The following is a 27950-nucleotide window of genomic DNA, read 5'->3' as shown; positions in this document are numbered from 1 at the left end:
GTGAGAGGGAAATATCAGAAAATGCTTTGAATTTCACATAGAAAGGTTTTTAATATACCTCCATTGTTTAAGCCTGCTTTAAAAAAAACTGTCTTCAGGATTTTATAAACAGGTATGCTCCAGTTAACAATTTAAATAGTTTACTTATACTTTTATGACATTAGAATCTCTCATGTCAAGCCCATGAGCAGAAGAATGCTTGATCAGATGTGTGTACTTGGTATCTTTAGTCTGAACAAAAGACTTGGAAGAATATCTTTAAGGCCTTTGTTTTTTGTGTTAGCAGTTTAAGCACGCATACAAACAGCTCTCCAGAACATGTTCCAAACAAAAATTGGCTCAGATATTTTTAAATAGTTGTGTTGTTTGAAAGGAAAAAATGGGAAAGATTTTATTGGAGTAATTCTTGTAGCTTTCAAGAATTCATGCACTCTTCTAACAATATTCTTAATAAAGGAAAATATAGGCAGAAATCCAGAATGCAAAACAAAAGCGATGATACAGAATGTAATTTTTGACTCTCAATTTCAAGGATTGTTTCTGCTGAAATTCTGTTTGATGAAACACTAAAAGCCTGTCCCATAAAACAGCTGTAATGCAAAGCAGTCCTCCCTCACAAGCAGTCACGTTAGTTACCAAAACACCACAGAATACAATGCATTTACATACTAACATTCAAAACTGCCATTTTACCACACAACTGATATTCGCTAGGAAACTGCATGTCATCCCATTGCCTGGCCTTTTCATAGATGTAAGTATTCTCTTTTCCTAACTTCATCGTGTCAGTTGGGCTCTAAATCTCAAGCAAACTGCTGGTGTACAGCATAGTCTGGTTGGGTTTCTGGGATGATGACGAAGGCCCTGATCCTATCACTTGCTCCTCCAGGCAAACCTTAATACCTCAGGTAAGCACTAGTGCATATCAGTGTGCAATTTAATAGATTTAGGCTGTGGCCATTCAGTAATACAGTGAATAACTGCTACATTCATTTTTGAAGTAATGCCAGAATCCAAACAATTTCTGGAAATGGTTTTGGGGAAGCATAAAAATACATATTTTAACTATTTAGCTGTACTTGTAAATTTCCTAGTGCAAATTTATGGCTCTTACTATTCAAATAAACACACTTTTGTTCCCCAAACCTCATTCGTTACATCATCCTAAGAAGAAAATGTATTTTTGTAAGTAATTTAAGAACTGGCATATACTGTGCATTGAAACGATTCAGTAATTAAACCAAGTTGTTTCCCTTCCGCACATTACACAAAATAAAATACAATTTAAAAATATGTCAGAATAAAAATCTGTAGTGATTCTGGAAGAATTCAGAAAGCTGAAAAATTATTTTTCTTGTTGTTATGCGATACCAGATATTACCATCAACCACTGCTTCATTCTTCAAACTGTAGTTTTTCTACAAAAATGAGACCAACAGAAGATACTTCTGTCCCCTAACCTCAGCTGCAGGCCCTCGCTTTTTCCCCCCTCTGATTGAGTCTGAAATTTTCACTTGAAATATGCCCACTGAGGTAAGAAAGGGTTAAAGGTTTACGGAATGTTTCAGCTATGGAGCCATTTCCCCTGCCAGCTCGTTCCAGCTCCTTTGAAGCTGCAAGAAAGCCTCAGATTTTTTGTTAGTCTTGTCCTTCTCCAGGCCATACTTATCACAGCATGGTTCAGCTATTTCTACTTCAGCTGCATTTTGTTGTACTTCCTTTTCCAGTTTTTCTTCATCATTCTTTGTTTGCAGTAATTCTTCTTCAGCTTCTTTGTAGCCACACCTTCATTTCTAACAGGCTTAGCTGGATTGCCTTTTGTTTCCATAGCTACTGGATTCCCCTCGCTGGGTGTGTCAGACCGTCCCTTCGCCCCAGTCATCTACACACATATGGGGAGAGAATAAAAAAAAACAAACCCACAAGAAAACAAACAAACTAGAATTAACAATCTTAAATCTGCATTAAGCACAAACATAGACAATTACCTTCCAAGAACTGCCTTCTACTGCTTGCCATTCAGCCAGACTCAGAGGCCACATCTGGACTGGTGACAGGCACAGCTGCTCTTCCTGCCACCAGCAGGATCTGACCAGCCCTGCCTCTTTCTTGCCGATGTGCCTGAATTCCCTTCTGGCAGACACCAAAGTGCATGAGGTAATCTGGAACAGAACCACAACTATTTTGCCCTCATATGAAGTCAGGATGTGGCTAAAATATCTAACTAGGCCTGAAAAGCATCCCAGAGTTCACTCAGCCAGGCACAGTTCGCATGTGGCTTTTACACAAGTAAATCATGCTGAAGAAAAATTAAAAGTAAGAAAAATTTCTTACTTTTAAAGTGTTGTACGACCTGTTCAAAATGTTAGAGCTGAGACTGGATCTCTGAGAAATTTCTAAAGCACAATATGCATCACTTATTCACCAGCATAAATTACAAAGCAGGCTGGATTTCTAAGAAGCTTCCATAAAATTTCTATTAAAAGTTTCTTTAGATGAAGACAATTAGTTGTTCTTAAAATAAATTCTATTCTGTTTTAAAACCAGCAGCAACAAAACCCAAATGTTAGGCAGTATTAATTGCTACTTATCCTAATGATATCGGGAAGGAAGCTCACATTCAACATTTTATTTCTTTAGATTTAACTGCACTCTGAAAAAACTGCAGAGCAAATGCTGTGTAAGGTTGTTCACATTCAGTAAAAAGGAGTAAGCCATCCACACAAAATTTTGTATTTACGTCTGAGACACAGAAACTGTGTTTTCCTAAATTAAGGTACTTCATGCCTCTAGACAAAAAAGCATACTATTTTTATTTTTTAATTTTTTTTTTAGAAACAGTATTGCATATATATTGTCACAAATGTGTTGCTGTATAGAGAATGGCATACCAATGAGATTTAAGTTTCTGTATGCCTGGGAAGCCATCTGAATTGCGAGGGAAGTTTCCGCAAAGGTGAAGGAGTTCAGAGCAACCAGAGACAGAGATCAACAGCAATTTGTCGGCCAGAGCTAGCATACTTTAGAGGGCCAAAAGGAAACCTCATTTTTGCTGCAGAGAATCACCGTTATCCCTACATGAGCTTGTTTAAAGTTACAACCAACCAAGAATGGATCCAAGATGCTCCACCCTAGCTGCTGAAATTAATAAATTAAGACACAAAAGATTTCAGAGTGGCATGAGGGGACTGAGGAGAGTATTTAAGCTTTCAGGAAAGGGTAACATCAGCTGGATTTCTGCACTGCCATATGATTATCCCACACCTAGTAATGTAGCTGATTTTGTGTGTGTGGCTGATTTGCATACAACCTCTCTTGTCTGCATGAGATTCGGGGTATCAAATATTAACAGTTGGGTGCTGACTGGCATCTCCACAGAGGAAGCATAATCTGGATCCCTCCCCAGCTACTTATTTTCAGTAAGCAGGTTAGAAGTTAATATCTTAGGCCTCCAAAAGATATCAGTTTCTGCTGAAATGGCCTGAAAAGTTCAAGATCTGTGGGAAAGACAGACAGACAAATTGAGACAAAGATGGGACTGAAAAACCAGGAAACCAGGTTAAAAAGTTCCTTCCTGAAATTGATTGAAGAAAAGAAGTACATCAACAAAAAGTGCCACCACAGAGGCAAAATCAGAAAATTCTTATAAATGCAAATATTTTATGTTTCAGCTGTAATGCAAGCCTCTAAATTACAAAGCATTTAATTAAGCCAAATGCTCCACACTTTTTGCTGTTGATAAGCATTAATAGCTCACATTAAAAATAAAAAAATTAATTTTGAAAGAATTTTGCCACAAACTGGGGGAGGAAGTGTATTATTATTATTTTAATAAACCCAACACAATGTATCAGTGAATTGCAATAAACTGCAATAAAGGCTCAATGGAATAGACCTTGAAGGCAGAATTCACCTTACCTGATTTTACCTGTTTACAGTTGTGCTAATAATTTTTATTCCTGTAGTCATTTGAAAGAAAAACGACAACTCTATACCATGACTCCAACAATCTACTTAAGAGGCTCATCCTGTTGTGGAGATGCATCTTACAAAATATTCCATTTCTCTCTGTTAACAGCACAGTAAGCTTAAACATTGTTTTTCCATACTGTAATGTTTAAAGGGAGGTGAGATGAAGCTCATCCAAAATATTTTTCAGGGAAAAGGTATTCCCATTCTTGGTAGTGGATCCAGAACGCTAAAGGGTCTCTCTGACCCCCAAAGATGACAGATAAATATACTAGCTATATATCCAAGAGAGTGAAACCCAAGATTATTTTAAAGCTGCTCATCTGCTTTTCCATCAAGTGTAATACTGACCTTCTGTTTCCACATGGCTTCCTGAGGTGCAGGTGGAAAGGTGCATGGAACTCTTCCATGATTCATGTGATAGGGCAAAGGGAGGCTGGGATCTAGTGGCACCCATGGGACTGAAAGAGTGGCGGGTACAGTAGGCAGATCACAGTGAGCTTTATGTAAGTTATACGATGCTCTCGTTGTCTTGTCAAGAGAACTCTTGTAGATTGCGACTGATGAATCTCCTGCAGCATGAGTCAATAAATAAGAGCCCTCCTGCAAACTAAAGAAATAAAGTTCAAAATAAAACAAAGACATTAAAATAATATATTTTGTTTCCTTTGATCAGGATAGCTACTAAGTTTTGAACGCAAAAGCAAAACATCTTTAGATACTTACTTATCAGTCCCTGTTTTATAAAAAGACTAGAGACAAAGCATGAATTAAATTGTATTGATAAATACATACTAATTTATGCATTTATAATATATTCATAATGTACTAATTACCATCTGTGCACAGATTGTATGCATTCAACATAGCATTGAAGCATACACTGAAAACCATCCATATTTGGCAATTCTTTAACCAGCGCCTTACAAAGCATAATGCATATATGGACACAGACACAAAAAACAGACGAGCTTTAAATACATACAGGATTAAACAGTTTTTCAGGAAGATAAATATCAACTGAACTGCTCATATCAAAAATCTCAGCCACAAAACACAAAGCTATAGAAATTATGAAGGAAAAGTCTTCTGTAATTCAAATTAAGAGCCTTCACACACAGCGCAAGAAACTTGCTTCAGAAAAAAATTAAAAGATACTTGCAAACCAAAAGCCTTGAAGTAGCTAAAAAATACATGAAAGCAAGAGAAAGGTTGCGACATTGTACAGAAAAAGGCATATGCTCGTGTAAGTCAAGCTAAGCAGATCAGAACACAAACAGTATTAATTCTGCAAATTAAGCAAAAAGACTAACAAAACCCACATAAATTCTATATTACATACGTATAATATTACATAATGCTTTATATTACACATACATAAGATTACATAAAATAATACTACAACTCACTCCTGTGAACTGTTAATCATCTCAGATATGTTCAGCCTCCTCTCCTGAACAAGTGGTTCATAAAAATCAAGTCCTTATTCTTTTGCATAATTTATACAAAACCTGTAATCTCAAGCACATTTTTACACCGTACTGCATTATACTATGCTAGACCTAAAGGAACCTGTAAAATAGTTCATGTATCTAAAGTAATAAAGATCAAAGAGCAGACAAGCATACAGAAGAAATAGGATGAGCTGGGTCATGTTGCAAATACAATGAATCAGAACAGAACACTTACTCGGACACTTTCTTCAAAATGTGATGAAGTATATTTAATGAATTTGCAGGCCTACAAAAAAAGAAAAAAAAAATACAAAAGGAGTAACCTGCAAGGCTTGTTAGGGTTTCACATTCATTGCTAAAATACCCTACTAAAAATACTCACTTAATCATTCCAAGTTTTTCTGTTAAAATTTCTGGAGAAATCTTTTCTAGCATAATAAGTTTTGATGTAAAAGCATCAATACGTCCTGAAAAATATTAATTTGATTAATACACAAAAAATAAAACAAATGCAAAAGCCTAATTTGCAAACTTAGTGGATTTTAAAAGGAATAAGTTTTGCTCTTTTACAGTGTAGAACAGTGAAAAGTATTTATCAATTTTGCACAACGTAAAATATCTAGCTGCTTCAGTACAGACATCTGTATTTGGGCTGACTTTCTAAGTCAAGGAGATGCCCATGACTCCAGCAAATCTTACGTCTTGCATGATGTCTGAGATCTACAACCTCATTTTGCCATTATCTCATCAGTTAGTTTGTATCTTCTCAAGTTCTTTTGATCCTTACCACTACGCCTCCTTACTGGACCCATCACGAATGTTCATCTTTTACAACAAGTTTACTTTTGAGACCAATATATTTGATATTCTGATATGTTAGACAATTGTATTATTTGATTTTCTGGGAATTCTGTACCTTTGTCTCTTGAATTCCCCCCCCCCCCCCCCCCCAAAAAAAAAACACAAACCCAAAAAACAAAACCAAAAAAACCCCACCAACAAACCAACCCCAAACAAAACCCCAAACCCAAAACCATTTACGGTTCAGGCCTCGTTCATGGCAAATCATTAAAGACTACTTGTCTTTGACATATCTAGGAGCAACGGTTCAAAGCTCTCTCCATTACATTTTTAAAATAAAAGCTAACAAGAACAGTGTAGCCCACTTTTTCACTTGATAAGCAATAAAGATCATGAGCACATCTTGTACGCTGATGTTGTGACCACGTGTTACCTTCAGGTTCTCTCTCATGCTAAGGTTTTCTCAGAAATCTGTTCTACTCCAGCTCCCACAGGGAGGATGAGGAAAAGGCAGCATAATAAAATACGACCTACTCAGTGGAATTTACTGCCTTACTACAGTAAATGCCTCAATTGTACAGTTAAAACTGCTAAACCAAAGCACTTCACATTCCAAGCTAAACATTACTAGCAATTTGTTATGTGATGCGTAAGAACACCAAGTAAGAACTCTCATTTTAATAAATAAATAAAAAAAAAGCACCAGGACAACTCATTTCTTTTAAACACTGTACATTTGTTACTTTTGTTACTGGTATTTTGTGCAAGACTAAGCATCTAGATTTAATATTCTGCATTGCTGACTAGAGGAAAAGGAACTCTGTCAAACCACCAACCCACAACACAAAATTGTTTGTGTTCTCTATTCCTTATAACCTGTCCTCAGATCAGAAATTTCTCCATTTCTAAACTCATTGACAGCATAGCTGGGGGCGGGGGGGGAGGAGATCTATGAACTACTTATACCTGGTTTATATTACTATATCTTGTATTTGAGAAGTGACTGAAACACTTGACATTCAGTAAGTCACCCATACAGTAAGTGCTTCTTTCCAACCCATTTTTTCAAATAATTTTCAAATAATTGTAATTTAAAGGCCAATATTATCCTAGCCAAGTGAAGGTTAACTACTTTTTGCAGTAAGTTTTGCATAGGCGCTTAATGCAAATAAGTGAATAATGGTCAGGATAAAGTGTTCCCATTAACTAGCAAATCTTATCACTACTTTATTTACTGCTTAGATCAAATACAATATCTTATTTGGGAAACACGTCACAGAGATTGCTCCCTTTGCTGATGCAGGATTTCCTATCTGAGTAGCAAGGAGACTTTAAATCAACAACTGAGCAAGGCGCGCTCTACTAGCGAGAGGAGGACAGCACTCTTCTGTTTGATGATAATACCTCTGCTTTTGTGCAAGCCCTGCCTTCTTTGAGAACACACAGAATAACAAATTCAAGTAAATATCACTCCTTGCAACTTCCGCAGGAGGCTGTAGTTACACCTGCTTTTCTCCTCATTTCCTGAGTCGGCAGCACTGCTGAGTCACTGTGCTGAGCTGGGAGATTTCTCCCTCAGCCACAGAGGGATACAACACTGAAGAACAACGCCAGACAATTACCGGGCACAGACCAAGGTCCATCCGTATGTATTTGGCAATACAAAAGATCGTTGAGACAGTGAATCAAGTTTTTTCAAGACCCAGGAACTCCTAAGCTAATTTAATACTGAGAGGTCTGCCACACGCTCAAAACTTTAGAGTCTTCACTTAAGATCTCTGTAGTCTCAAAACTGAGACTTGTAGGTACTGTGTTAGTAGTGGTAAGATCACAGTTTTCAAACAGTTACTCCATACTTTCATGTCATACTGTGGGGTAAATTTTAAAAAGCAGTAAGTCTGCGGCTCTACTATGGCTGATTTAAAAATTCCTTTATTACAGTACATGATCTTTCACGTAAATTATAGTATGATCTGAGAGCTCAATTCTGTCTTTCTGCTTACACCAAATACATGATAGCAGTAGTCTTACTTTCAGGTATCAGGCTAATGAAAAATGAGATATTCACCCTATTTTAAGTTGTCCACAATACAGGTTTATTATCAGGGGCCATTCTTTTAGGGTGGAGTTTCAGGACAAAGCTTTCTGTTGCCAAGAGCACTCTGCATCAGTTGTGACATTGTATTTTTCACAGCTCCTCATAAATACAAACTGAAAGGCAGAAATTCACAGCTACCTTGCAATGTTTCTCAATGAAAGCAGAAAGAATCCCCAAGCAGAACATTATAACAGTTCCCTATTAAAAGCTGGGGTAGATGCTCTCTCGTAGAACAGATCAGTTACTTCCATGTACATCTTTTTACCTACCTCTATTACCGAAAACCTGCAGTCTTCAATTTGCCTAGCTAAATAAATCACATATTCTGTCAGTATCAAAACTTGGTGACTGCTGAGTCCAATTCTGTATTTGCAGCAGAATATTTTTTTTAATTGTAAATTGTAGTGGGAAGGGGTCATGCTGGGAATTCTAATTTACTGTGCAGGACAGTGACAACCCACAGTAATCCTGTGTTCCTTCAGAGCACGCAAAAGGAAAACCCCTGTGGACGCCAGGGTTTGCTGTTGGAAGCAGCACATCCAAGAGCTGACAAAGAAACATCACTGGAATAAATCAGTGTTTCTTAATCCCAATGACTTTTTATCCCAAGCACACAAGAGTGTTTCGGAGGGCAGGCCACTGAATCCTTCCAGCCTAGGGCTCTGTGCCCCTTTCACGGCTAGCAGTTATCTACAAAGGATACACTGGAACCTCTGTATCAGAAAGGGATGGCCATTTATGCCAGAACAAATCCTGCAGCACGTAGCCTGCTTTCTTCTACTCTCCTCAGAGCCTCTGTAAAAAGGGGTGTTGGCTGTCTGCAAACTTCTGCACGTAAGCAGTATGTTAAGTATCCTGTAACTGATGGGAGATCAGATAAAACACAAATTCTTTCAGTTTGTGTACTTCCTAAACAGATTAGCCTTCTTCCTACAGTTTCATATTTCCTCATGCAGCTTGTGAATCTGGAAATAATAAATTTTGATAAAATTTTCTACAGTGGAATTACAGTGCAATTCAGTATACTGTTCTGCTTGTTAAAAAAAAAAAAGCAAGAAATGCTTCAGTACTGTACATTAAGATATAATTAGAAATGGAGAACTACCTGTGTTATTTCTCTTTCTGTGAGGGATTTTTTTAGAGAAGGAAAACCCACAGCAAATAGCTTTTTCATATTTTATTCTAAAAATTTAATTTTAAAAACCATTATTTTCATTAAATATGGACAGCAGACAAAGATGCAGTTGGCAAAACTATTACTGCAAAATATATCAGATTCCACAGAAAACTTACAATTCTATAAGAGGATGCAAAGCTTCTATGCAAAAATCAGAAAAGAGAACTCAGGATTTCAAAAAAAGTATTCTGATGTGAGCCACCAACAGCAAAAGTGTAATTCAGTGCACAAGTGGAAAGGGTAGACAACCACAGGCCACAACCGCTGCCTTAGCAACCATAAAAACCAGAATTTTTTCTACAACAGGAAAGCAAGGCAGTCCCCACTGACAGAACATTCATTCACTGTACAAATGGGATTGCCCGCACTCCGTAGCAAGTGCCAAACATATTCTAAAAAGCATTTTGACTAACCACCTCATGGCAGATTTTCCCTTTTAAAATCTTATTAATTACAGGAGAATTGCTATCAGAGAGCTTTCCATATGTTGAAAAAGTTGTTAAAATAATCTGGCCATATTCTTTATATGCATAATTTTAATTTCTTTACAGAACATATGTATCCTAATAGACATCAGAACTTTTCTGATGCTTAAAATGTCATTGTACAAACATGAATATAGCATTTTCTACAGGACATTTGTTAGTGAAACTTTCCTTATAACATTGCATTCCTAGCGTGCTTGGTTTATGGATTTTGGATAAGTGGCCTTTACAAGTAAGATACCTTTCTGCTAATATTTCCATGCTTTTTATCCCTGTTTTATTGTAAGTTTATTTTCTGTACTCTGTATTAAAGGTGTCGTCTTTTGTACACAAGATTTGTCATTTCCTGCTTCATTCTCACTGAATGTATGTTACTTCTCATTCACAGATTCTACATTATCTCCTGTTTCCATCTGCTGCATGATACAGCACAAGGAATAACATGACAGGGATGTTTCAAGTTATATCACATATTAGGAAATTAAATTTCATGGATCAGTTAGATGCGGATGACAGAAAACCTGGAAAATGTGTGTAAGCAAGATCATTCAGTGATCAAAAATCCTGTGGAATATCATAGCTATGGAAAGAGGCTTTCAATAAACTTAAACTATGCATTATTCTTCTTCCTGTTAGGATTTCGGTTCTGTAAAGCCAGAAAATTGTTTCCAGTGCCTTAGATACGAGGCACATGTATACTGTTTTCAAAGGACGTAATTTCTCTTATAGCTGAATGACAGAACTTGGTTTAGCCCTAATCTTGCTTGGTTTTCCTCACTCTTGTATCTTTTCTGTCTCCACACTATCAGTGTAGAAATACAAACATTATTGCCTGTTTTCAAAGAAAAATAAATAACATTTGACCTTTCCCCATACTACAAGGCCAAGGAATCTGTATCCTCTGAGCCATACATCTGATCCTCTGTTTGTCTTCTATTTTGGTATGTAATAACAAAAGTATTTAAATTGATAAGATATACCTATCTATCTATCTCACATTTAATCAAGAAATATTTTTACCACTCATGCAATAATTCATATTGTATATAATTCATTAAAATAACACCAAAAAATTCCGTCCCAAAACCAAAGATGCACTAAGTCATGAAGATTACTGACCTCACAGAACTAAATTCACACTTACATTTGTCTTTGAAAAGCAAATAAATGCTGTTCTTGAAAACGAAGATTACTGGACGCTATTCATCTAAAACCAAAACTGACATATCTTCATCTACCACCCAACAGAAATTTTTAAAAAAGAGCATAAGATAAATGTGAAAAACAGAATTAGAAACTTAAAATAAATAAGGAGATATGGAATATACCTTTAATATAAATATTTTTCTCTTCTGTTATTCTATGAATATTCAGACATACATGTTTCTTAAGCAAAAATCAACACATAAACTTACCAATATAAAATAAGCATTCAGAATGCAACATACTCTCTGTCCACAACTGACATACTTCACTTTCTGTAAGAGCTTCAACACCATAATAGGCTTGGTATTCTAGTTTTGGCAACAGGAACATTGGAGTAATCTATAAAGTGAAGATATATGAAAAATCAGCGCCCACCATCCACAAAACACCCACAATTGAACTACATTTTGTAGTTGATAATCATCATAGTCTTCCACTAAATCTGAAGCAACAAAGACATTTCACAGATTGTGTGTGATGGTTCACATTCCACGAAACCCACAGTACAAACTTCAAACTACAGAGAATTTATACCGAAGAAGGTGAAAAGAAAAAAGCAGCCTAGGCAATCTTTTACAAGCAATAAAATTTTGCCACTAAGTAACTTTTCCAGGCAACTTAATTAATCTGTTCACACTTCGGTGCTCTACTGCCCTCTGCAGGAATTTAAGAAAAAAATACGTTGTTACATTTCTTTGTTAGTGGAATCCTGCCACTTACTCGTCTGTCTCACTTGAAATTAGAACCTAATACTTGGCCTCTCATTTGAAATCAGAGGCTAACCTTCGTGCAGTAACACTAACAGAAAATATAAGCTTCTTCTCACTCACAAATCACAATTTAAACTTCAGCAGGAATTTTAAAAAATAAAGTGTGCAGTTTCTCATAAAATAAGCAGCTATTCATAGGCATTTTAAGTAGTGGATCAATAGGAAAGAGATGGCATTTTTTCAAAATAGGATTCTGAGCATGGAATCTCAGCAAATAATCAGAGTAACAAAGATCTATTTCCATTTCAAGAAAGCATAAAGACCTCACAAAATGCTTGCCTACCATAATTATGGTATCCTATTCTGGAGAGGAAGATAACCGTATCATATTTGTTGAATGATTCAGAGGACAAAATAATGTTACTGAGAGTTACAGAATAAGCTTTCCTTCTCCTGATGTTACAAGAATATTTGGATTACACTTGCATTTAAAACATTTTATTCCATAAGACAAATGATTTGCTAAGACATATACCATAGTCTTTTCAAGCAGAATGAATATGAGCCCCTTTTATATTAAAATTTGTGCTCTGTTGTTCATTCTATCTCCTATTTCTCTGCTTAACTAGGCATAAAAGCAAAGCTGAATCCTGTTAAAAGTATTTATGATCATGTACATCCTCAAAGCCTTGGGCCAAAAACCTGATTACTGCATTAACTTCTAAAGAATAGTTCAAACTGACATTAGTTTACATAATTACAGATGTATGTTACTGTAACGCAGTTATAGTCAAAAAATGCAGAATCATACTTGCTTATCTTCTAATCAAGTAGGTTTAAAGAAATCACAAGCTATTCTTCTCTCTCTTCCTACAGCAAATATTTACTTTAAAGGAGACACACACTGTAGAATTATATCTGAACGTACTAATTGTCTGAGTGAAAACACAAATGCTCTGAAGGACTGGGAATCCCAGAGATGCCAGTCAAGCACAACTGTTTTAAAAAAAAACAAAACAAAAAGCTAACAGCAAAATCTGTACCTTCTGAGTTTTTTTCTTTTTATGGTACCGTGGCAATGACTTCACTTTTTGCACACTGCAACGCACAAGTAACGACAGATCATTCAAACTGAATAGCTTATACACAAGGTTGCCATCCTGAGGTGCTTTATACTCTGAGGGGTCTTCTTCAAGCATCTGAAGTTCATTTGGCAGCTTTCCTACAGAAAAATAAATAAACCAGAAAACAACAGGCTTATACATTCTTTACCATGAAGCTAATTAACTTTCTTCTCTTGCAGTAGGGTTTGTGGAGTTTTAAAATTATTTTGGTTTTTTTTAATAGGAGTTTCTGAAGTAAGATTATGGGGTGAAAACCATCTCATCAGGCACAAGAAGTCACCTACGTATTACAAAAAAAATAAAAAATTGGAAAACGTCCACTGTTACTTCTAAAGAGTGTATTTTCAAACATTCACACATATTTTATCCTAATCGTTAGATTTCTTATACAAACAGAGCTGAGAGACTCCATTCCTGTACAAATGGAGTTCAAAAGCTGATTTTATAGCCAGTGACTCAGCACAAAGGAGACAAAGCTGCTGTTTACAGCGAACGCCTCCTGAGAGCCGCCACCCCTTTAGCAGTTACTGAAGTCACTCAAGCCTCAGGTTTGGGTGGTAGCATAAGCCTCTGCTGCAAACCGAATTCGCTTCAATTGCAATACTCGCATATTCAAAAGAAATGTTAGATCTCCAAGTGCAGCTCTGAGGTAGTTTCACAAAGATCCCTGTATCCCGTAGAGATATTTTAACAAAATGCTTAAACAAGGATAAATCCCAACTTAAGATTTATTGAAAATTTAGCCAGTTCTGGTTTTTGTCCTGCAGATATGTGGAAATACGTGTCAAAACTACAACTACAAATAGACATTGCTGTAGTGCTACGAATAAATACATTCAACATTAAATTTAGAGTTTATTGTGCATCTTTGAATTAATGTATACTGTGTGAGATATTATCATCCAACTGACCAGAAATAATTTATTAAGAAAACATTTAACTTAGTTCTGGCTTTCTGCAAAAGAGACATGCATAGGTGTTTATCAGATTGCTATGGAACTTTTAATTTGTAGCAGTATGCTTTCTATTCTTTCATAGTCACATTTCAGCATCTTAGCAATACAAGTTTCACTACCTACCTTTCTTGAAAAAAAAACCCCAACCTAACAAACTCTATTATCAAGCACCTGAATTTCATACTCTGGCTTTTTAAGAAAAGGAGAAATTGAAAGAATATCATGCTGCTCAATTCTTCAAACTGAGGGAGGAGAAGTGCTCTTGTAGTGACTAGTAAAATTCAGTGAAACTGATAAAAATGTAGGAAGTGATTACACAATTTCAGCTAAAACAGATTTAGTTGTGTTAACTGTTTCCATTACAGATAAAGTAATTAAGATTCATTCCTATGTGATCAAGTGTACAGCTAGTCAGAAAACAACAGTGAAACATGTTTTCCCACCAAAATGCATCCATGCACTGGAATTAAGTATTTTGAGAAAAATATTACCTGTCTTGATGCAACCTGCCTGCTTTCCTGTCAATTTACCTAACACAGCAGTGTTGCTAAATTCGGTTGTACAGTGCAGAAGCAACTCAGGCACGTGAGAAAAACCTCAAAGTTCATGGTCTCCATGATCCGCAAGATTTCTAGATCTTGGCTGAGGTCTGGGTGTAGAATAGGTTCAATTTCCAGCTAAACGCCTGAAAACTTGGAGGTGGCTTGTAGCGAGTCCTCATTAGTCTTCTGGAACAGATTGCTAGGAGCTAAGATAGAAAGCAACTGAACTAGGAGGCTCAGAACTTAGACACTGAAATTGCAAGTTTTCTTTCAAGTTTTAATTGCATAATTTGAATAAATTTTTCTTCTATAAGAAATGCAAAATAATTCCATTTTTGATTGGCAAGAAACTATCTTTGTAGACCAGACTACTCAAATATTTGAATTTCTGAAGAAACTCAGAAAGTAACTCTTCTCACTACTAAGTTAATTCTTTTCCTTGCCTAAAAATCTTGTGTATAACAACTATGTTTCTCTAAATAAAACAGTATTTCACATGCACCTCCATGGACAAACAGCTTCTTTCTGTGGGTAAGACAGAGAAGCGTATTGTTAAATACCTCCCCCTGCCCCCAACCAAACCCAACTTTAAATCACATATCCAAATAAATGTAACAGAGGTACTATTGGGATGCTCTTCAGATGAAGGAGTTAGAATTTCGGTAAAATTTTACAGAAAAACATTTTAAAATTTTACTCCTTACACAATGCACTCAATTACTTACTCTTTGACATTCCCTGAAAAAGCGAAGTCCATGTATTTCTGGACGAGCTGCTGGGATTTGAGGCAGCGGCTGGCACAGTTTCTGTGCTGGAGGTCACCAATAGTTTTGGAGACTGATGCACATGGGCTGGCGTAGCACTAGAACCATCACAGCTCACCACTGGTTGCTCATGAGCTTTATGGGAAGGTGACTTGAGAAGTTCAGTTTGCATTTTCAAAATCTGTCCGACAGGATCAAATTCTTTGGACAACTTTCTGGTAGGCTTTCTGGAGGCATTGTTTCCCTGATCCACGGTATCTGTGCAATCTGTCATGCTTGCTAATGGAATGTGGGTGGGGGAAAGTGATCTGGCAGTCTCTGCTGAGGTATGAGAAACAGTATTTGGTACAGTTCTTTTGCAACAATCGGTGTTTTTACATTCTGTATCAATTATCAAACGCTCTTCATCCGTGTCACTACTGCATAAAGAAGCGTAAGTCTCATTTTTCTGAGTAGCATCAGACTCTCTCTTGTAACTAACAGCATTAGATAGCATACTTAGCTTTGTTTCATTGTCCAATACTTCTTTGGTCATGACATGCTGTGCTTCGTTCAGTCCTACCTCCTCCGAATTAAGGCTTTTATGAGATGAATTTTCTTCAGAGCTGAAGCACAGAATGCCATCTAATGATGGAAGCTGCATGCTGGCACATGCTGAAGCACCAGAAATGGTGTTTTTTCCTTCTTCATCTCCACCACTTATGGTGGATGTATTTTTTTTCCCCATTTTTAGGTCTTGTGATAAAACTTTAGCAGTGTTACTAACTGTAGGAAAAGTACTTTCCATTTTAGAAGTTTTTGAGAGTTTGACAGTTGCTCCAAAAGTTTCCAGTTCTGTAACATCATCATCAAAGTCCATCCCTGTGTCATTTGGAGGAGGAATCTTCCTGCACTGGTAAGTATCAGAAGACATCTTAACACAGGGAGGAAAAAATAATAGTATTAAAAAAACAAAACTAAACCAAACCAAAAATTAGAATGTGTTAATCACAAATGAGACACTGTCACATTGAAAACATGAAAAATGTTCTGCTATCCATATTTTGGTATGTTGGCTGAGAAGGGTAGTATTTGAAAAAAAAGCAAAACGAACTCCTGTGTTGAACATAGAGTATCTTAACTCCTAGGAGTTGAAAGGGCTTTCAAAAGAGAAATAAAGGTCATAGAACTTTTCCCACTTAAATGAACTGATCAAAATGCACTTTAACTAAGTAAACTAAAGCTGAAATGCCAATGTATTAGAAGCATTTAAAGGAACTAGACAGACATTTTAAAACATAGGGTCTGTAATTCTGCAGTAGAAAAACTACCAACAGGAAACCTAAATTTTCCTTCATTATCACAGAACAAGTAACTTTGCAATTATAACATAGGCTTTTGGTTTTGTTTGTTTGTAAGAAGAGGTGAAGCTACATACATCCCACTGAAATAGACTGTCCTCAGCTGGTTTGTCCATCAACACATTCGAAATCAAAACATAAGATGCTTTGGTTGCTAGGAAGTCCATTGGAATGTCATGGAAGATTTGGTTCCTCTCTCTTACTGTCATCTCCTTTCTCAGCAGAGGTGAATCAACATAAACCACTTTAGCTGGTTTGCTACCTTTTCAAGAACAGGTAGAGATTGAATACAAATTAAATTAAAGAAAAAAAAAAGACTGTAGTATAATTTAAATAATAGATCTTTTGACTTCCAATTCCAGTCAAATCCATTCCATTTTCATACTAGGAAAAATGAAAAACTATCCTCTCATTCATTAACAACAGAAAATAGAAATATGTCCAGATACAGTGTGAATTATTAAGAACCCGCAGCAGCGATACACACCACATTAACAGTCGATCATATTTTAAATGCAGTTCTAAATAAAGAATTTGTAAAATAAGAATTTGGGATTCATCATTCCTTATACAGCATTATATCATCAAATGTGTTCTGTTTTCCAAAAAGATCTTTCGCCTTCCTTTGATGAACCTCCAAAAAAAAAAAAATATTTTTTTTAAAAGTCTCATTGGCCAAAAGTGATGGCTGCAGTTTATTTTTCTTCTAATCAATAACTATGTCTGGGCTCTGCTGCCCCACTCTTTTGTTTACACCTTAAACCACATATGAATCATCTATAGATTCATTCAAAAGTAACAGCAGTACCAATATTATAAAGAAAGCAAAGGCACGTCGTGAACATAGTATCACTGTCTTAAAAAAAAAAATCTGTGGATGAAAACCCCCCATAATTAATGCAAGAGGGAAGGTGCAAAAGGAAGGAGAACCCCTTTCAAGAAACACTATATATATATCTAACATATTCTGAATGCCCTTTAGGTGTTATCTTTTAACCTAAAAATTAAAGACTGTAAAATTGATACATAAAATGAGTCAGGCATATCTTTACAGATAAGTAGTTTAATTGCATGTAGAAAAGTGCAAAATTTCTAAGATTTACCGATATTTGACAGCTTATTTACTACTATCCAAAAGTCTGCTATACAGATTTGTGTGAAATGCACACAACGTGGACATTCTAAGACAACAATCATGATAAACACTCATCATGAAAAAAATACCTCGTGTACTTAAAATTAAAAAAAAGAACAAGAGAGGAAATCTGTATTTAGATTACTAGTGGAGTACTTGACAGCTCAAGTATAGCATTCAGATGAGTAAATCAGTTTACTCAAAACAATTTTTGTTGCAGTTGGGAAGAGCAATCTCCATGGACATTCATTATTTATTCATTATTCTATGATGTAAATAGGTCCATTTAATTCCAGAAAATGCTTGCTCTCTGTTTTTTCATAAAAGTTCAGGATTTCTCTTTTTTAGCTTACTGAAATCAGTTCATATGATAGTTTTAACAGCTTCAGTTTCCTTTCCAAGGAGCAGAGCTTACAGTTTTGAAAAGCAGAAGGGCATTTAACTGATTTTTTTTCCAAGTAGAAAATAGCTGTATGTCCGAATTCAATGTTAATGATGATACCTCTAGAGGTTGTTACTATTCTCAGTAACAAGGTGGAACAAGGTATAGAAAACTATGAAATGACCTTGCTGTCAGCTTCCCTCCTTGCAAAACAGAGGACAAACTATAGCAATGGATTTTTTTAAAGTTCATTTCTTACAATAACTTCAACTAAATTAAACATTTTTCTTTACAACACAGAGGTGTCTGACTCCTTACCAGATGACAGCTGAAAACCACAAACTTCAGATTTTTGCCCTTTAAGCTGTGTGAATTAAAGTCAGTCAAATTTTATTACTTTGTTTGGTTTCTTAAATTAAAAACATGGAATTACTTCAGAGAAACTATTTTCTTACAGCTGCATTCTAGACTGCTGCTTCTCCAGAAAAGGTAAAAATCTGAGTTTACAGTTTTCATTAATCTTAGCTGCTTTCTTTTTTAAAACAAAACCCAAATTAAACTATTCTATTATTCTGTGAACTAAATCAGACTACCTTCCACTTTCCCACAGTTGGTTTAACTGGATTTTCTAATTTCCTGTCCTTCAGTCTGCTCAAAAAGGATTATGAGAATATATAAAGATCTTCATAGACAAAACCATAATTTTTGTAGCAAAACCATACTATACCTGCAACAGGCATCATTTTAATGCAGACTGGAATTTCCCATTGTTCCTTGTAGTTTAGTCCATGATTATTCAGTAAAGTAAATAACGATTGGTTACTTAAAACAACTTGAGGACAGTATTTCAAAGCAAGTTTTTCTGCATTTGAATCTGAACTAATATCCTAAACAAAAAAAAACCACCTTCAAAAAATGAACTTTTTTTAAAGCAATACACACAAAAATTTCAACTAATAAGAAAACGCCCAAACAAACATGGATTAAACCCTGCCTCCCCCAAAAAATCACTGCAGTGCCAGGCTTCAGAGTCAAATGAAAAAGCAAAAGATTCCCTGAAAGTTTTTGGCTGAATCTTATGCATCCACCTTGCAGCATGACAAAATATACTTTAACTTGTACCTTTCAGTTCATTCCTATTAAATCAATTTACACGGTTGAATAGGAATTTGGGTGATCATGAACTATGGAATGTATTGCAGAACGGCCCCCCCCCCCCAACCAACCAACCTATTAACTCACATATATTAGAGATGGTCTTAGGAGTTAAGTAATAGCACAATAAACACATATAACATTAAAGTATGGTTAAAACTGCACAGTTGTTTGAATACAGATAAAGAATCTTAAAACAAATACAAAACCATGAAGAATACAAATTCAGAATTTAAATTATGTAATTGTTAAACATTATGACTACAGGTTTCCATGAAGAAAGGAAGCTAGGAACGCTCATGAGGTGGGAGGAGAGATAACAGAAACCCAGGAGAATGAGGACCATGAGAGAGAAATAAGAAAAATCTAGCTGTGTTCTTTTTTCTGCCACCTGAGACATGATCATAAATGTTCTCTGTTTATAGCTATAACATCTCTTGAGGCATATATTATTCTCCTGTGTCATCTCTGCTACTTTCTTAAGCAAAAGTGTCTTTGCAATCACAGTGCCTCTGTTGAAAGTGTGGGTTTTGGTATGTGAACAAAGTCCTTAAAATAGTGGCTAACAAATTATCTGGAATAAACAGTCACAAAACCCGAGTTCTACAGAATGAAAAACTCATTGATTTTCTCTGCAGAAGAACACAAAAAGAAACACTGGATATTTAATGGTAAGGTGGAATGGACTCTAAAAATTGTTGAACTCTGAAATGGAGATTATGCTGTTTAGCAAAAGAAATTCCCAGGGTAAGCTAACCTGATCGACTTTTCAGAGAACTAGACAGTTTGAAGTATTTCTTTTTACCCTCAGGACTTCTTTCTTCAATCAGAAGCCGTTACACCTACATGCATTCATATGTGTGTTTACACATTCACACAGGCCAGCTTAGAAATTGTAAAGCAAAATTTAAAAGCAACAACACTGTGATAAAAAATTTGTCTAGATTTCACTCAGTGTGTGCCAATTTAAGGACCCCTCTACTGTTTCATTGAGGGAACAGAGGTTCCCTTCCTTCAAAAGGCACTAGGTCTAAAAGATAATAACCCAACATTTGAAGAGGGCAGTGTGATTGCTATAAATGAAATACTAGACAAATTAGTAATACAGTGTATGTTCCTATGGTACAAGATGTGCAAGATTGCGCGGGGGAGGGGGGAGCACGGAGAAGAAACTTAATGCTGCCACATAAAAAGAACCAAATTGCTCTTCTCTACAAAATATGCCTTAAAAATTACAATAAAAAATTACTTACATTGTGCATAATAGAAGCCTTTTCTTCTGGAGTTATAATAGATGTAACCGTTTTATAATCTGTGGGCAGCTGAACAGGCATAGTAGGGAAAGCTGTTTTACCACGTCTCGCTGTACCCTTGAAGAAATCAAGCCGTATCAGAAAATAGCTTTAACTGAAATCATGCTGACCCAATATTGCAATTCTTATACTGAAAAATACTAAGAATTTATGCAAGTACATTACGAAGTTAGCATTATATTAAAAAAACCTACTATTATTTTAACCTTTTTACTGCTAACATACAATAAAAGGGTGTTAACAGCCTTTACTACCAAAATAATTTACTTAAAATTTTCATTAACAATTATAAATTATAATTCCCAACCCAAGAATTGAGTAGTACTTGTAAAAACCCCTGAATCCTGGCATAACACAATCCAGACATAATTCTAGTTATTTGAAAGTAACACCAAAACAATACGTATGATATTACCATTACAAGAAGATTTTTTTCCAGCCTAAAGGTCAACTGTGTATGAAACTTTCCTCCCATGATACTTGTGATCTCCTGGAGAGTGTAGAACTCAGGATATTTTTGCACATGTCCAATACAAGCACGTAATAATTCCTAACATACAAAGAAAAAGTAGTTTATACATTTTATCTTTCATAAGGTTTTAATTTTCAAAAGCTTTTTTCTGCAGTTGCAAGTTGCATTTGCACACACCTTCTGAAGAGAATACAGATACATCTAGCAAATTACTGCCAACAGGCTTATTCAACTTTTCCAGTTAAAGACAGTATTTAAAAACTTAGAGATACCAGTACAACTCTATAGTAAACTTATAATCACTGGTATCAGAACTGAAACATTCTAAATGCTCAACTCTTCATATGAGGAGCTAACAACCTATGTACCGTCTCAGACCAATCATAAAAAAAAAAAAGAGTTTAGTGTTGAACTGTGCTAAATCAGGTAATTCTTTTCAGTTAAACTTATTTACCTTGGCTTTTAGAGGGACCAGTATTTTTTTATGTTACTAACTAATTTACACCAGGCCTAGGTAAAAGTCACAAAGGGAAAGACACAGGAAGATTCTGTATGTGTTGAAACTTGCCTTCATGTCAAATGAGTTATTTCTGCAAGTATTTACATATTGGTCTCCACTTCATTTTTAACTCCAGATACCAACTTAACTATAAACAGGACTTGGAGACACATTTTGTGACCTGACGACAAGCCAACTCTAAAAAATAGGCAGAAATGTAAGATATAAAATTACTAAACCAATCTCAATTTTTAGAAAAAAAAAGATAAATTCGTGTCCTCACATGTGCCCAAACCATGTGTTAATTGCAGAACAAATTTACCTTGTACATGAAAAAGCACATAAGTTTATGGTGGAATAGAAACAATCCTTCTGAATTTAACTTAATGCTCTACTCTCTGGTAAACGCATTTATTATTATGTTTTATTCCGCAAAAAAAGTGATGCAGCACTTACTAGAAAAGACTAAAAATTTAAAAAGTATGAAGGTAGGGCACTTCAATTAAGACAAGACACTATGAGAAAAACAAGCAAGAGCAAATCAACCCACTGATGGGAAAGTTTAATGAACCTGTATTCTGGAATTCTTTTCCTGAAATGTACTATTAAACCAAGAATGATATATAAAGTTGCATTCATGTTTAATTTTAGAATCAGAGTGAGTATTTAACACAGCATGAACTTGCAGATAATGATGATTAAAGCCTGAGTAACCTCTGATTAAAGTCACTTTGTAACACGCTACTATGGAGGAAAGCTTAACATTCTGTCCAACAGCGTATACTTAGGAGCAGCTTGTAAACGTAAATGCACACTTAAAATGCAATTTCTCCCTTCCAAATAAAAATATGTCATTTACTTAATTAACGACTAAAACTTTGTTGAGTGTTGCATTCAGTGAACACACATGATATCAAAAGATATCGTATCTTAACGGCTACAATAAACTGTGGGCCAGACCATGCTGCACAGACTAAGGGAAATGGCAACTTCTCACGTCTCATCCCAACATAGAATCAGCAGAAGTTCAGGAATTATCAGATTCCATGAGCAGCTCCTCTGTATCTTTAATCATGAATCTAATAAGATTATTTAAGAAAAGGAATTAAACACAGTATTGGCAATTACCTCAGTATAACGCAGTGCATCTTCAGAGATGGCATCATAATCTTGAGCACAGCTTTTTGCAGCGTTTTGGGCAAATTTCATAAATTCTGCAGTTTCGTTGTTTACTACTTCTTTCATTTGCTGGAGGGAAGGGGGAAAAAATAATCCAGTTTTTTAGGACAGAATGGAATCCTATAGGGTAGGTATGTAACCAGCAAAATTTCTAGAGAGGCTGTACAGGTGATGGTATGAAATAAGGCAGACTCTACCTGCTGCTCAATTTGGCAAGTCTTTGCATATGTTGAGTTTCACTGAAGTAAAAAAATTTTTTGCAAGGCCCATCTCCTTAAAATAGAGTAAATCCCAAACCAATGAAACACCATGCCCCAACAAACAGCAAGCTTCTCTTGATCATACACTGGTGGTTTATAAAAAGAAATGTTACAAGACATTGTTGGGGCAAGTTTACATGACAGAATCAAAAAGATACCTGAGCTCTGACTTCATAAGCAATTACATTATATAATAACAACATCGTAGGTACTAATTTGCCTGGGAATGACATTCCCATTGCTACAGCATAAAATAAAGGAATTAGCACTAACAAGGAAGCATGGGAAACCAAATGCAATGGCTCAAAAACTCTTCCCAATTAATTACACTATATAGGACTCAACTGAAATGGTAATTCCAACCAACATGAGACAGCCTTCTGCTATTTAAACAGCATTGCTGAGACTAAGCAGCAAGTGTGAACTTGTGACTTTCTACTCCCATAAGCACTGATGTGGCAAGCACAGAAGGTCAACGCACAGGCCCCCTCACACGCTAATGAAGAAAGTTCTCATTACAGGGTGCTGTCAAAGATCATATAAAAACGTATCCATCTCCTAACACTATACATGACTGCTACATGCCATTATGAAATGCTACAACCACAGTAAGGTAACTAAACTACCTTTTCATTAAAAAGTGGGGGTGTGTTTGACCAACTATCAAAGATCTACACTTACCACCAGTTGTTTAGACTACTACTAAAACACAGAATATCCACACAAAAAAATCCCACCCACCTTCAATGAAATAACCAAACACACTTTCAATTTACATTAAAAAAACGTTATCCTGAACACTTACACTTTAAACCTTTATTACCATTCATAATACTATGTTAAAAGGAAATCACAATGAATTGAATTTAAAAATGTTTTTGTTACCTTTTTCTTGACTCTTTTTAATAAAAAAGTTGTATGAGACTGATGTTCGTATGTACATATATGCAGACTTACCAGATATGTGAATAATTCTCTTTGACTTGCTGCGTTAACTTGAAAATGGTTTCTTTTTTTTGAGTACTTAGTCATCAGATATAAGTATGTTTTCTGCTCCTTCTCAGTCAGACAAGAGGTAAATGGATAGGGAACTCTAGGTTCTGGAAAAGGATCATCATCAGTTGTGCTTTTAGCCTCCACCTCAACTGGATCCACAGCCTGCATACTACAAGTCTGTCTGTTTTCTGAAGTGTCTGCCAATGCCTCCACATTTTTCTTTGCCTCTCTGAAAGAAAAGTAATAAATTAAACTTTTCACATAAATATTAATAATTGTCAGAATTAATAAAGGCAGTCATGCAAGCCTAAACTTCAAATCCAGCAAAATGCACTGTGAGATACTGTACAATGTGAATTCCTAGTCTATGTCTTAGGAATTTTCTTATTCTAAAACCTTACCTGGACAATCTAACTGACCCTTAGTACCAACTGCAGGTTTGCCACTGGTTAAAAAAAAAAAAAAAAAAAAAAAAGAAAAGTTTGTTTTAAACAAAATGGTGTATATATTAGTCTTTATACTCAATATTTAAGTGACAAGCTAAATAACAAATTTCTGGGAAAACACATTATTAATAAAAAGACAGAGTTGCCACATTTTGTCATTCACTGATGGCTGGTGTTCAGAAAGAGTTTGCACTCAGAAGGGTCTAACTTATGAGTCAAAATTGTGATAGTAATGCACAAAGACTTACCTAGAAAAAGCCTTTCTTTCATTGTAAAATAAGTAAATTAAAACTACTTAATTGTAACAATAGAAATTCCTCACAAAAAAAAGGTACACAATTCAAGAGTTTCCTTTTCTACTCTAAACTGGAAATCAGTTGCCAAAAATAATATTGGGCTAATAAGGGGCGTAGCTGCCCTAAAAACAACAAGGAAGTAACATTATATAGCTAGTTCTTAAAACAACTCCAGTATATGAAGGCCATCTTAGCCCTGCTCTATTTAAAATAACTGTTCTTAAGAGAGAAAATATTTAAGGTTAACAAAATGAACATTAACTGCTGATCTTGGAAATAGCATATTTTTAAGATACGATTTCAGCAGTAGAAAACATCTCAAGTGTCATTCAAACCCAGCAGTATCACGTCCACAGTTCTTAATAATACTTCACAGCTGTCTCTCTGAATATGAGAATGTGTCCATCCTCACGGCACAAACTGGCAAATTTAATTAAGCTGCAGCAGCGACAAGATGCTGACTCAGATATGCCAATGTAGGAACATAAAGAAATTCTAGCAGCTTAAATTGGCTATATTCAGCATGGAATGGAATGGCAGCACATCAAGATCATTTCAGTATGCAGTACTGTCATAGTCTTCATCAGGGTGCAAACCAAAATAATCTGACAGAGCTTTTCTGTCCATATTTACAGCATTATACTTTATTTGAGCTGATAGTTTAAAATTTTTCCTCTTCATTTTATCAGCAACCTGCCTTCACAGCTTCTACAGTAAGATATTTAGTGAAGTGTGTGTTCTCTATCAGAAACCCCAATATAAAAATCGACAATTTCCTCCAGTTTTTACTTTCACATTTGTCCCAACAGGTTCCTTTCTCTTGACTATGGCGACACAACCTGGTTCTACCAATTTACAAATTTTTCTGGTTGCAGCCTCTCTTCTTGCTATAAACCCATGTCTACCCTACACAACTGAACACAATCCCACTCTTGAGTGCAGTCACGTCTACTCCAGAAACACTTTTTCTACATCATCTAAAGGAATAATCCTACAGTAATACCCAGTGTACCCAGTAGCAAGCTGTGAGGGCTGTGCTCATCCAACAGATGAACAAGAAAAGCCTTCTTTAGCTGAAGACATGAGATAGAGAGACTCACGTGACATAGGCAGGTACTCCCTTCTAATGTGCATTCCCAGTGTCAGTTCATAAAAATATATCATCTCCTCCAGAACAAATTGTTTCTCCACATGCTGGACTCCTCACTTAGAGCACAGTAGCTACTTTGGTCTCCCATCCACATTCTTTGGGGTGTGAAGGTTCATCCACTTGTCACTTGTACCTCCCTGCCAGCTTAACAACTTCTTAAAAAACCCCAATACCCTAAATACAGTCCTCCAACTTTTGAAACCCAGCAGCATGAGCCATGTTTTTCACTATGTGAAACAAATGTTGATTCTACTGCCTCAACTTAAGAAAATAAAGATGTCAAAACTGCACAAACAATGCTATCTGTACCACGGGTATTCACATAATTTCATTTCCCATTTTTCAGATAATACTCTACAGTTTCTTCATTACTCAAGGAATTGCATCTCCACTGCACCCGAGATGCTGTTGGATCTGTGTAAACAGTGTTAGCTACTTCCAAAAGATACAAGTAAAAAGGCTTTCAGTGTACACTATTGTCAGCCTTCTACAAAGTGAGAAGACACAGACAGACAGCAAGACATCAGTTTCTAAAAAGAATTAGGTCTGGTTCATGGGTTACAGGATCCTTACCGTGACCAGTCAAAAAGTGTGGCTCAAACTTCATCCCTCATTGGTATGTAAATGGAAGCAAAAAACAACTAGCGCCACCCCCAAAAAATAACCCAAGCTCCATCCCACCCCCCAAAAGACACAAAAGACCAGTGGTCCCAACCTAACCTAAACTCTTCCTGCTTTCAGAGGTTTCCAATAGGTAAAGCACAGACCAACTGCTGGAGCAAGGCATCAGTAACAAATCCTTGCACGCTGGATAATAGGCAGCTTTCCCCCAAAACAGTAAGGATATTTATCAACAGGATGATGACAGACAGCAGAAAATTATAAAATAGCAGAATATACCTGTTTGATAAACGCCACAGTTCAGAGAGGCTTGGAGCCAATGAATATTTTTCATAAATTTCATGTGAGAAAAATACTTCAATGCCATTTTTTGGTGAAATATCCCTGATAATAAAAAATAAAAAACAAAACATGAACATTGCAATACACAGAAAATTAAAGGCCACATCTGCCCGACAACCAGAGCACAGAATTATTTTTTTTTTTAAAAAAGGGCTATCTACAGTGTTCATTTTCCCTTTTTATGGAAGTTACATCTACTGTCTTTCAACAGTAAAATACATGTGTTCTTCACAGTCCAAAAAAGCGCAATTTCATTAATATAGAATATAAATTGTAGATACGGTGAAATTCTGATGGAGTTACATGCTTTCAGATGTTCATTAATCAAAACCAATCACTGAGTTGAACTTGCTGGGATTTTGAGAAAAATATAGAAATCTTGGTTTTAATTTTTCAGAAAAGAGATATTTTGTCTTCTACGCAGAACTTACCTTCTAACCTCTCCTGTTTATTCACTTATTTAATATAGCCCTTCCAGTGCACGGGGCTTACACAACGCCAATCTTCCCAAACTATTCTGAAAGGCATGAGGAGAAATATATTTCCGCCTTTCTCACGAATGAACTAATTCAAACCCAACTCACCTCTCTAGACTTAAAAAGCCGAATTACCTCATTGTAGGGCTTTTCGTATAAGAACAAGCACAACGCCCCGGCCCTAACCCCGCACCGTGGCCGTGCATTACTGAGCCGTCCCTCACGGTGAGGGCCCATGAACCCAGGCACGGCTCGGCCCTCCCCCGGGCGGACGCCCTCCCCCTCCCGCCTCTCGCTTCCCGCCGCGGCGGGGCGGGGCCGCAGGCCCGGCCCGCTGCCGCCGTGCGCCTCCTTCCCTTGGCGGAGCAGGCGGAACGCGGGGACATCTCCCGCCCCGCAGACTCGCCTGCTGGCTGAGGGGGAGCGGGGGAGCGCACTCACCAGGTCAGCAGCTGCCCTCTGCCCGCCATCTTGACGGGCCGCTCAGGGAAGCGTATTCGCCCGGTCCTCCTCTCTCCGCCGCGCGGGAGCCTGCCTCACGGCATTAGCCAATCAGCGTAGCAGGGCGCCCGGTGGGCGGGATCAAGTGTAAGCCAGCCAAT

At 36.4% G+C, this 27950-nt stretch overlaps 1 protein-coding gene and 1 long non-coding RNA gene across 7 annotated transcripts in view; one reads left to right on the top strand and one right to left on the bottom strand.

The window, feature by feature from the left end:
• Positions 1-31: 31 nt before the first annotated feature.
• ICE2 (interactor of little elongation complex ELL subunit 2) lies at positions 32-27902 on the bottom strand. 6 transcript variants are annotated; one of them, XM_055807170.1, is made up of 17 exons: positions 27304-27415; positions 26810-26914; positions 24419-24462; positions 23979-24246; positions 22711-22830; positions 21027-21161; positions 20552-20668; positions 18871-19030; positions 16704-16888; positions 15248-16199; positions 12944-13122; positions 11400-11529; positions 5806-5890; positions 5659-5709; positions 4321-4579; positions 1989-2162; positions 32-1882 (listed from the first exon to the last, which is right to left on the bottom strand). In XM_055807170.1, exons 4-17 carry the CDS (start codon positions 24183-24185, stop codon positions 1691-1693), a joined length of 2946 nt encoding a protein of 981 aa, XP_055663145.1. In that variant the 5' UTR covers positions 24186-24246; positions 24419-24462; positions 26810-26914; positions 27304-27415; the 3' UTR covers positions 32-1690. The 6 variants fall into 6 exon arrangements, with proteins under 6 accessions (XP_055663145.1, XP_055663118.1, XP_055663138.1 ...); XM_055807143.1 differs by lacking the exons at positions 24419-24462; positions 27304-27415 and adding an exon at positions 27790-27902; XM_055807163.1 differs by lacking the exons at positions 24419-24462; positions 27304-27415 and adding an exon at positions 27457-27589.
• Positions 27666-27950, top strand: part of LOC114013042 (uncharacterized) — a 28992-nt gene continuing 28707 nt past the window's right edge. The window contains exon 1 of the long non-coding RNA XR_003555884.2: positions 27666-27792. This is a non-coding gene — a long non-coding RNA (uncharacterized LOC114013042). The remainder of the gene's footprint in view (positions 27793-27950) is intronic.

The sequence above is a fragment of the Falco peregrinus genome, chromosome 1, assembly GCF_023634155.1.
Source record: "Falco peregrinus isolate bFalPer1 chromosome 1, bFalPer1.pri, whole genome shotgun sequence".
Lineage (NCBI taxonomy): Eukaryota > Metazoa > Chordata > Aves > Falconiformes > Falconidae > Falco > Falco peregrinus.
Note: the sequence above shows the minus strand (reverse complement) of the source record. Positions and strands in the feature narration are given on the sequence as shown.

Excerpts from the sequence above, each read along its gene's own strand:
- ICE2 (XM_055807143.1), bottom strand. The coding sequence starts at position 27,818 with ATGGCGGGCAGAGGGCAGCTGCTGACCTG. Across the intron at positions 21,162-22,710 it reads ATGCACTGCGTTATACTGAG|GAATTATTACGTGCTTGTAT; the intron begins GTAATTGCCAAT and ends TTTGTATGTTAG. Across the intron at positions 4,580-5,658 it reads ATTTTGAAGAAAGTGTCCGA|TTTGCAGGAGGGCTCTTATT; the intron begins GTAAGTGTTCTG and ends TTATTTCTTTAG.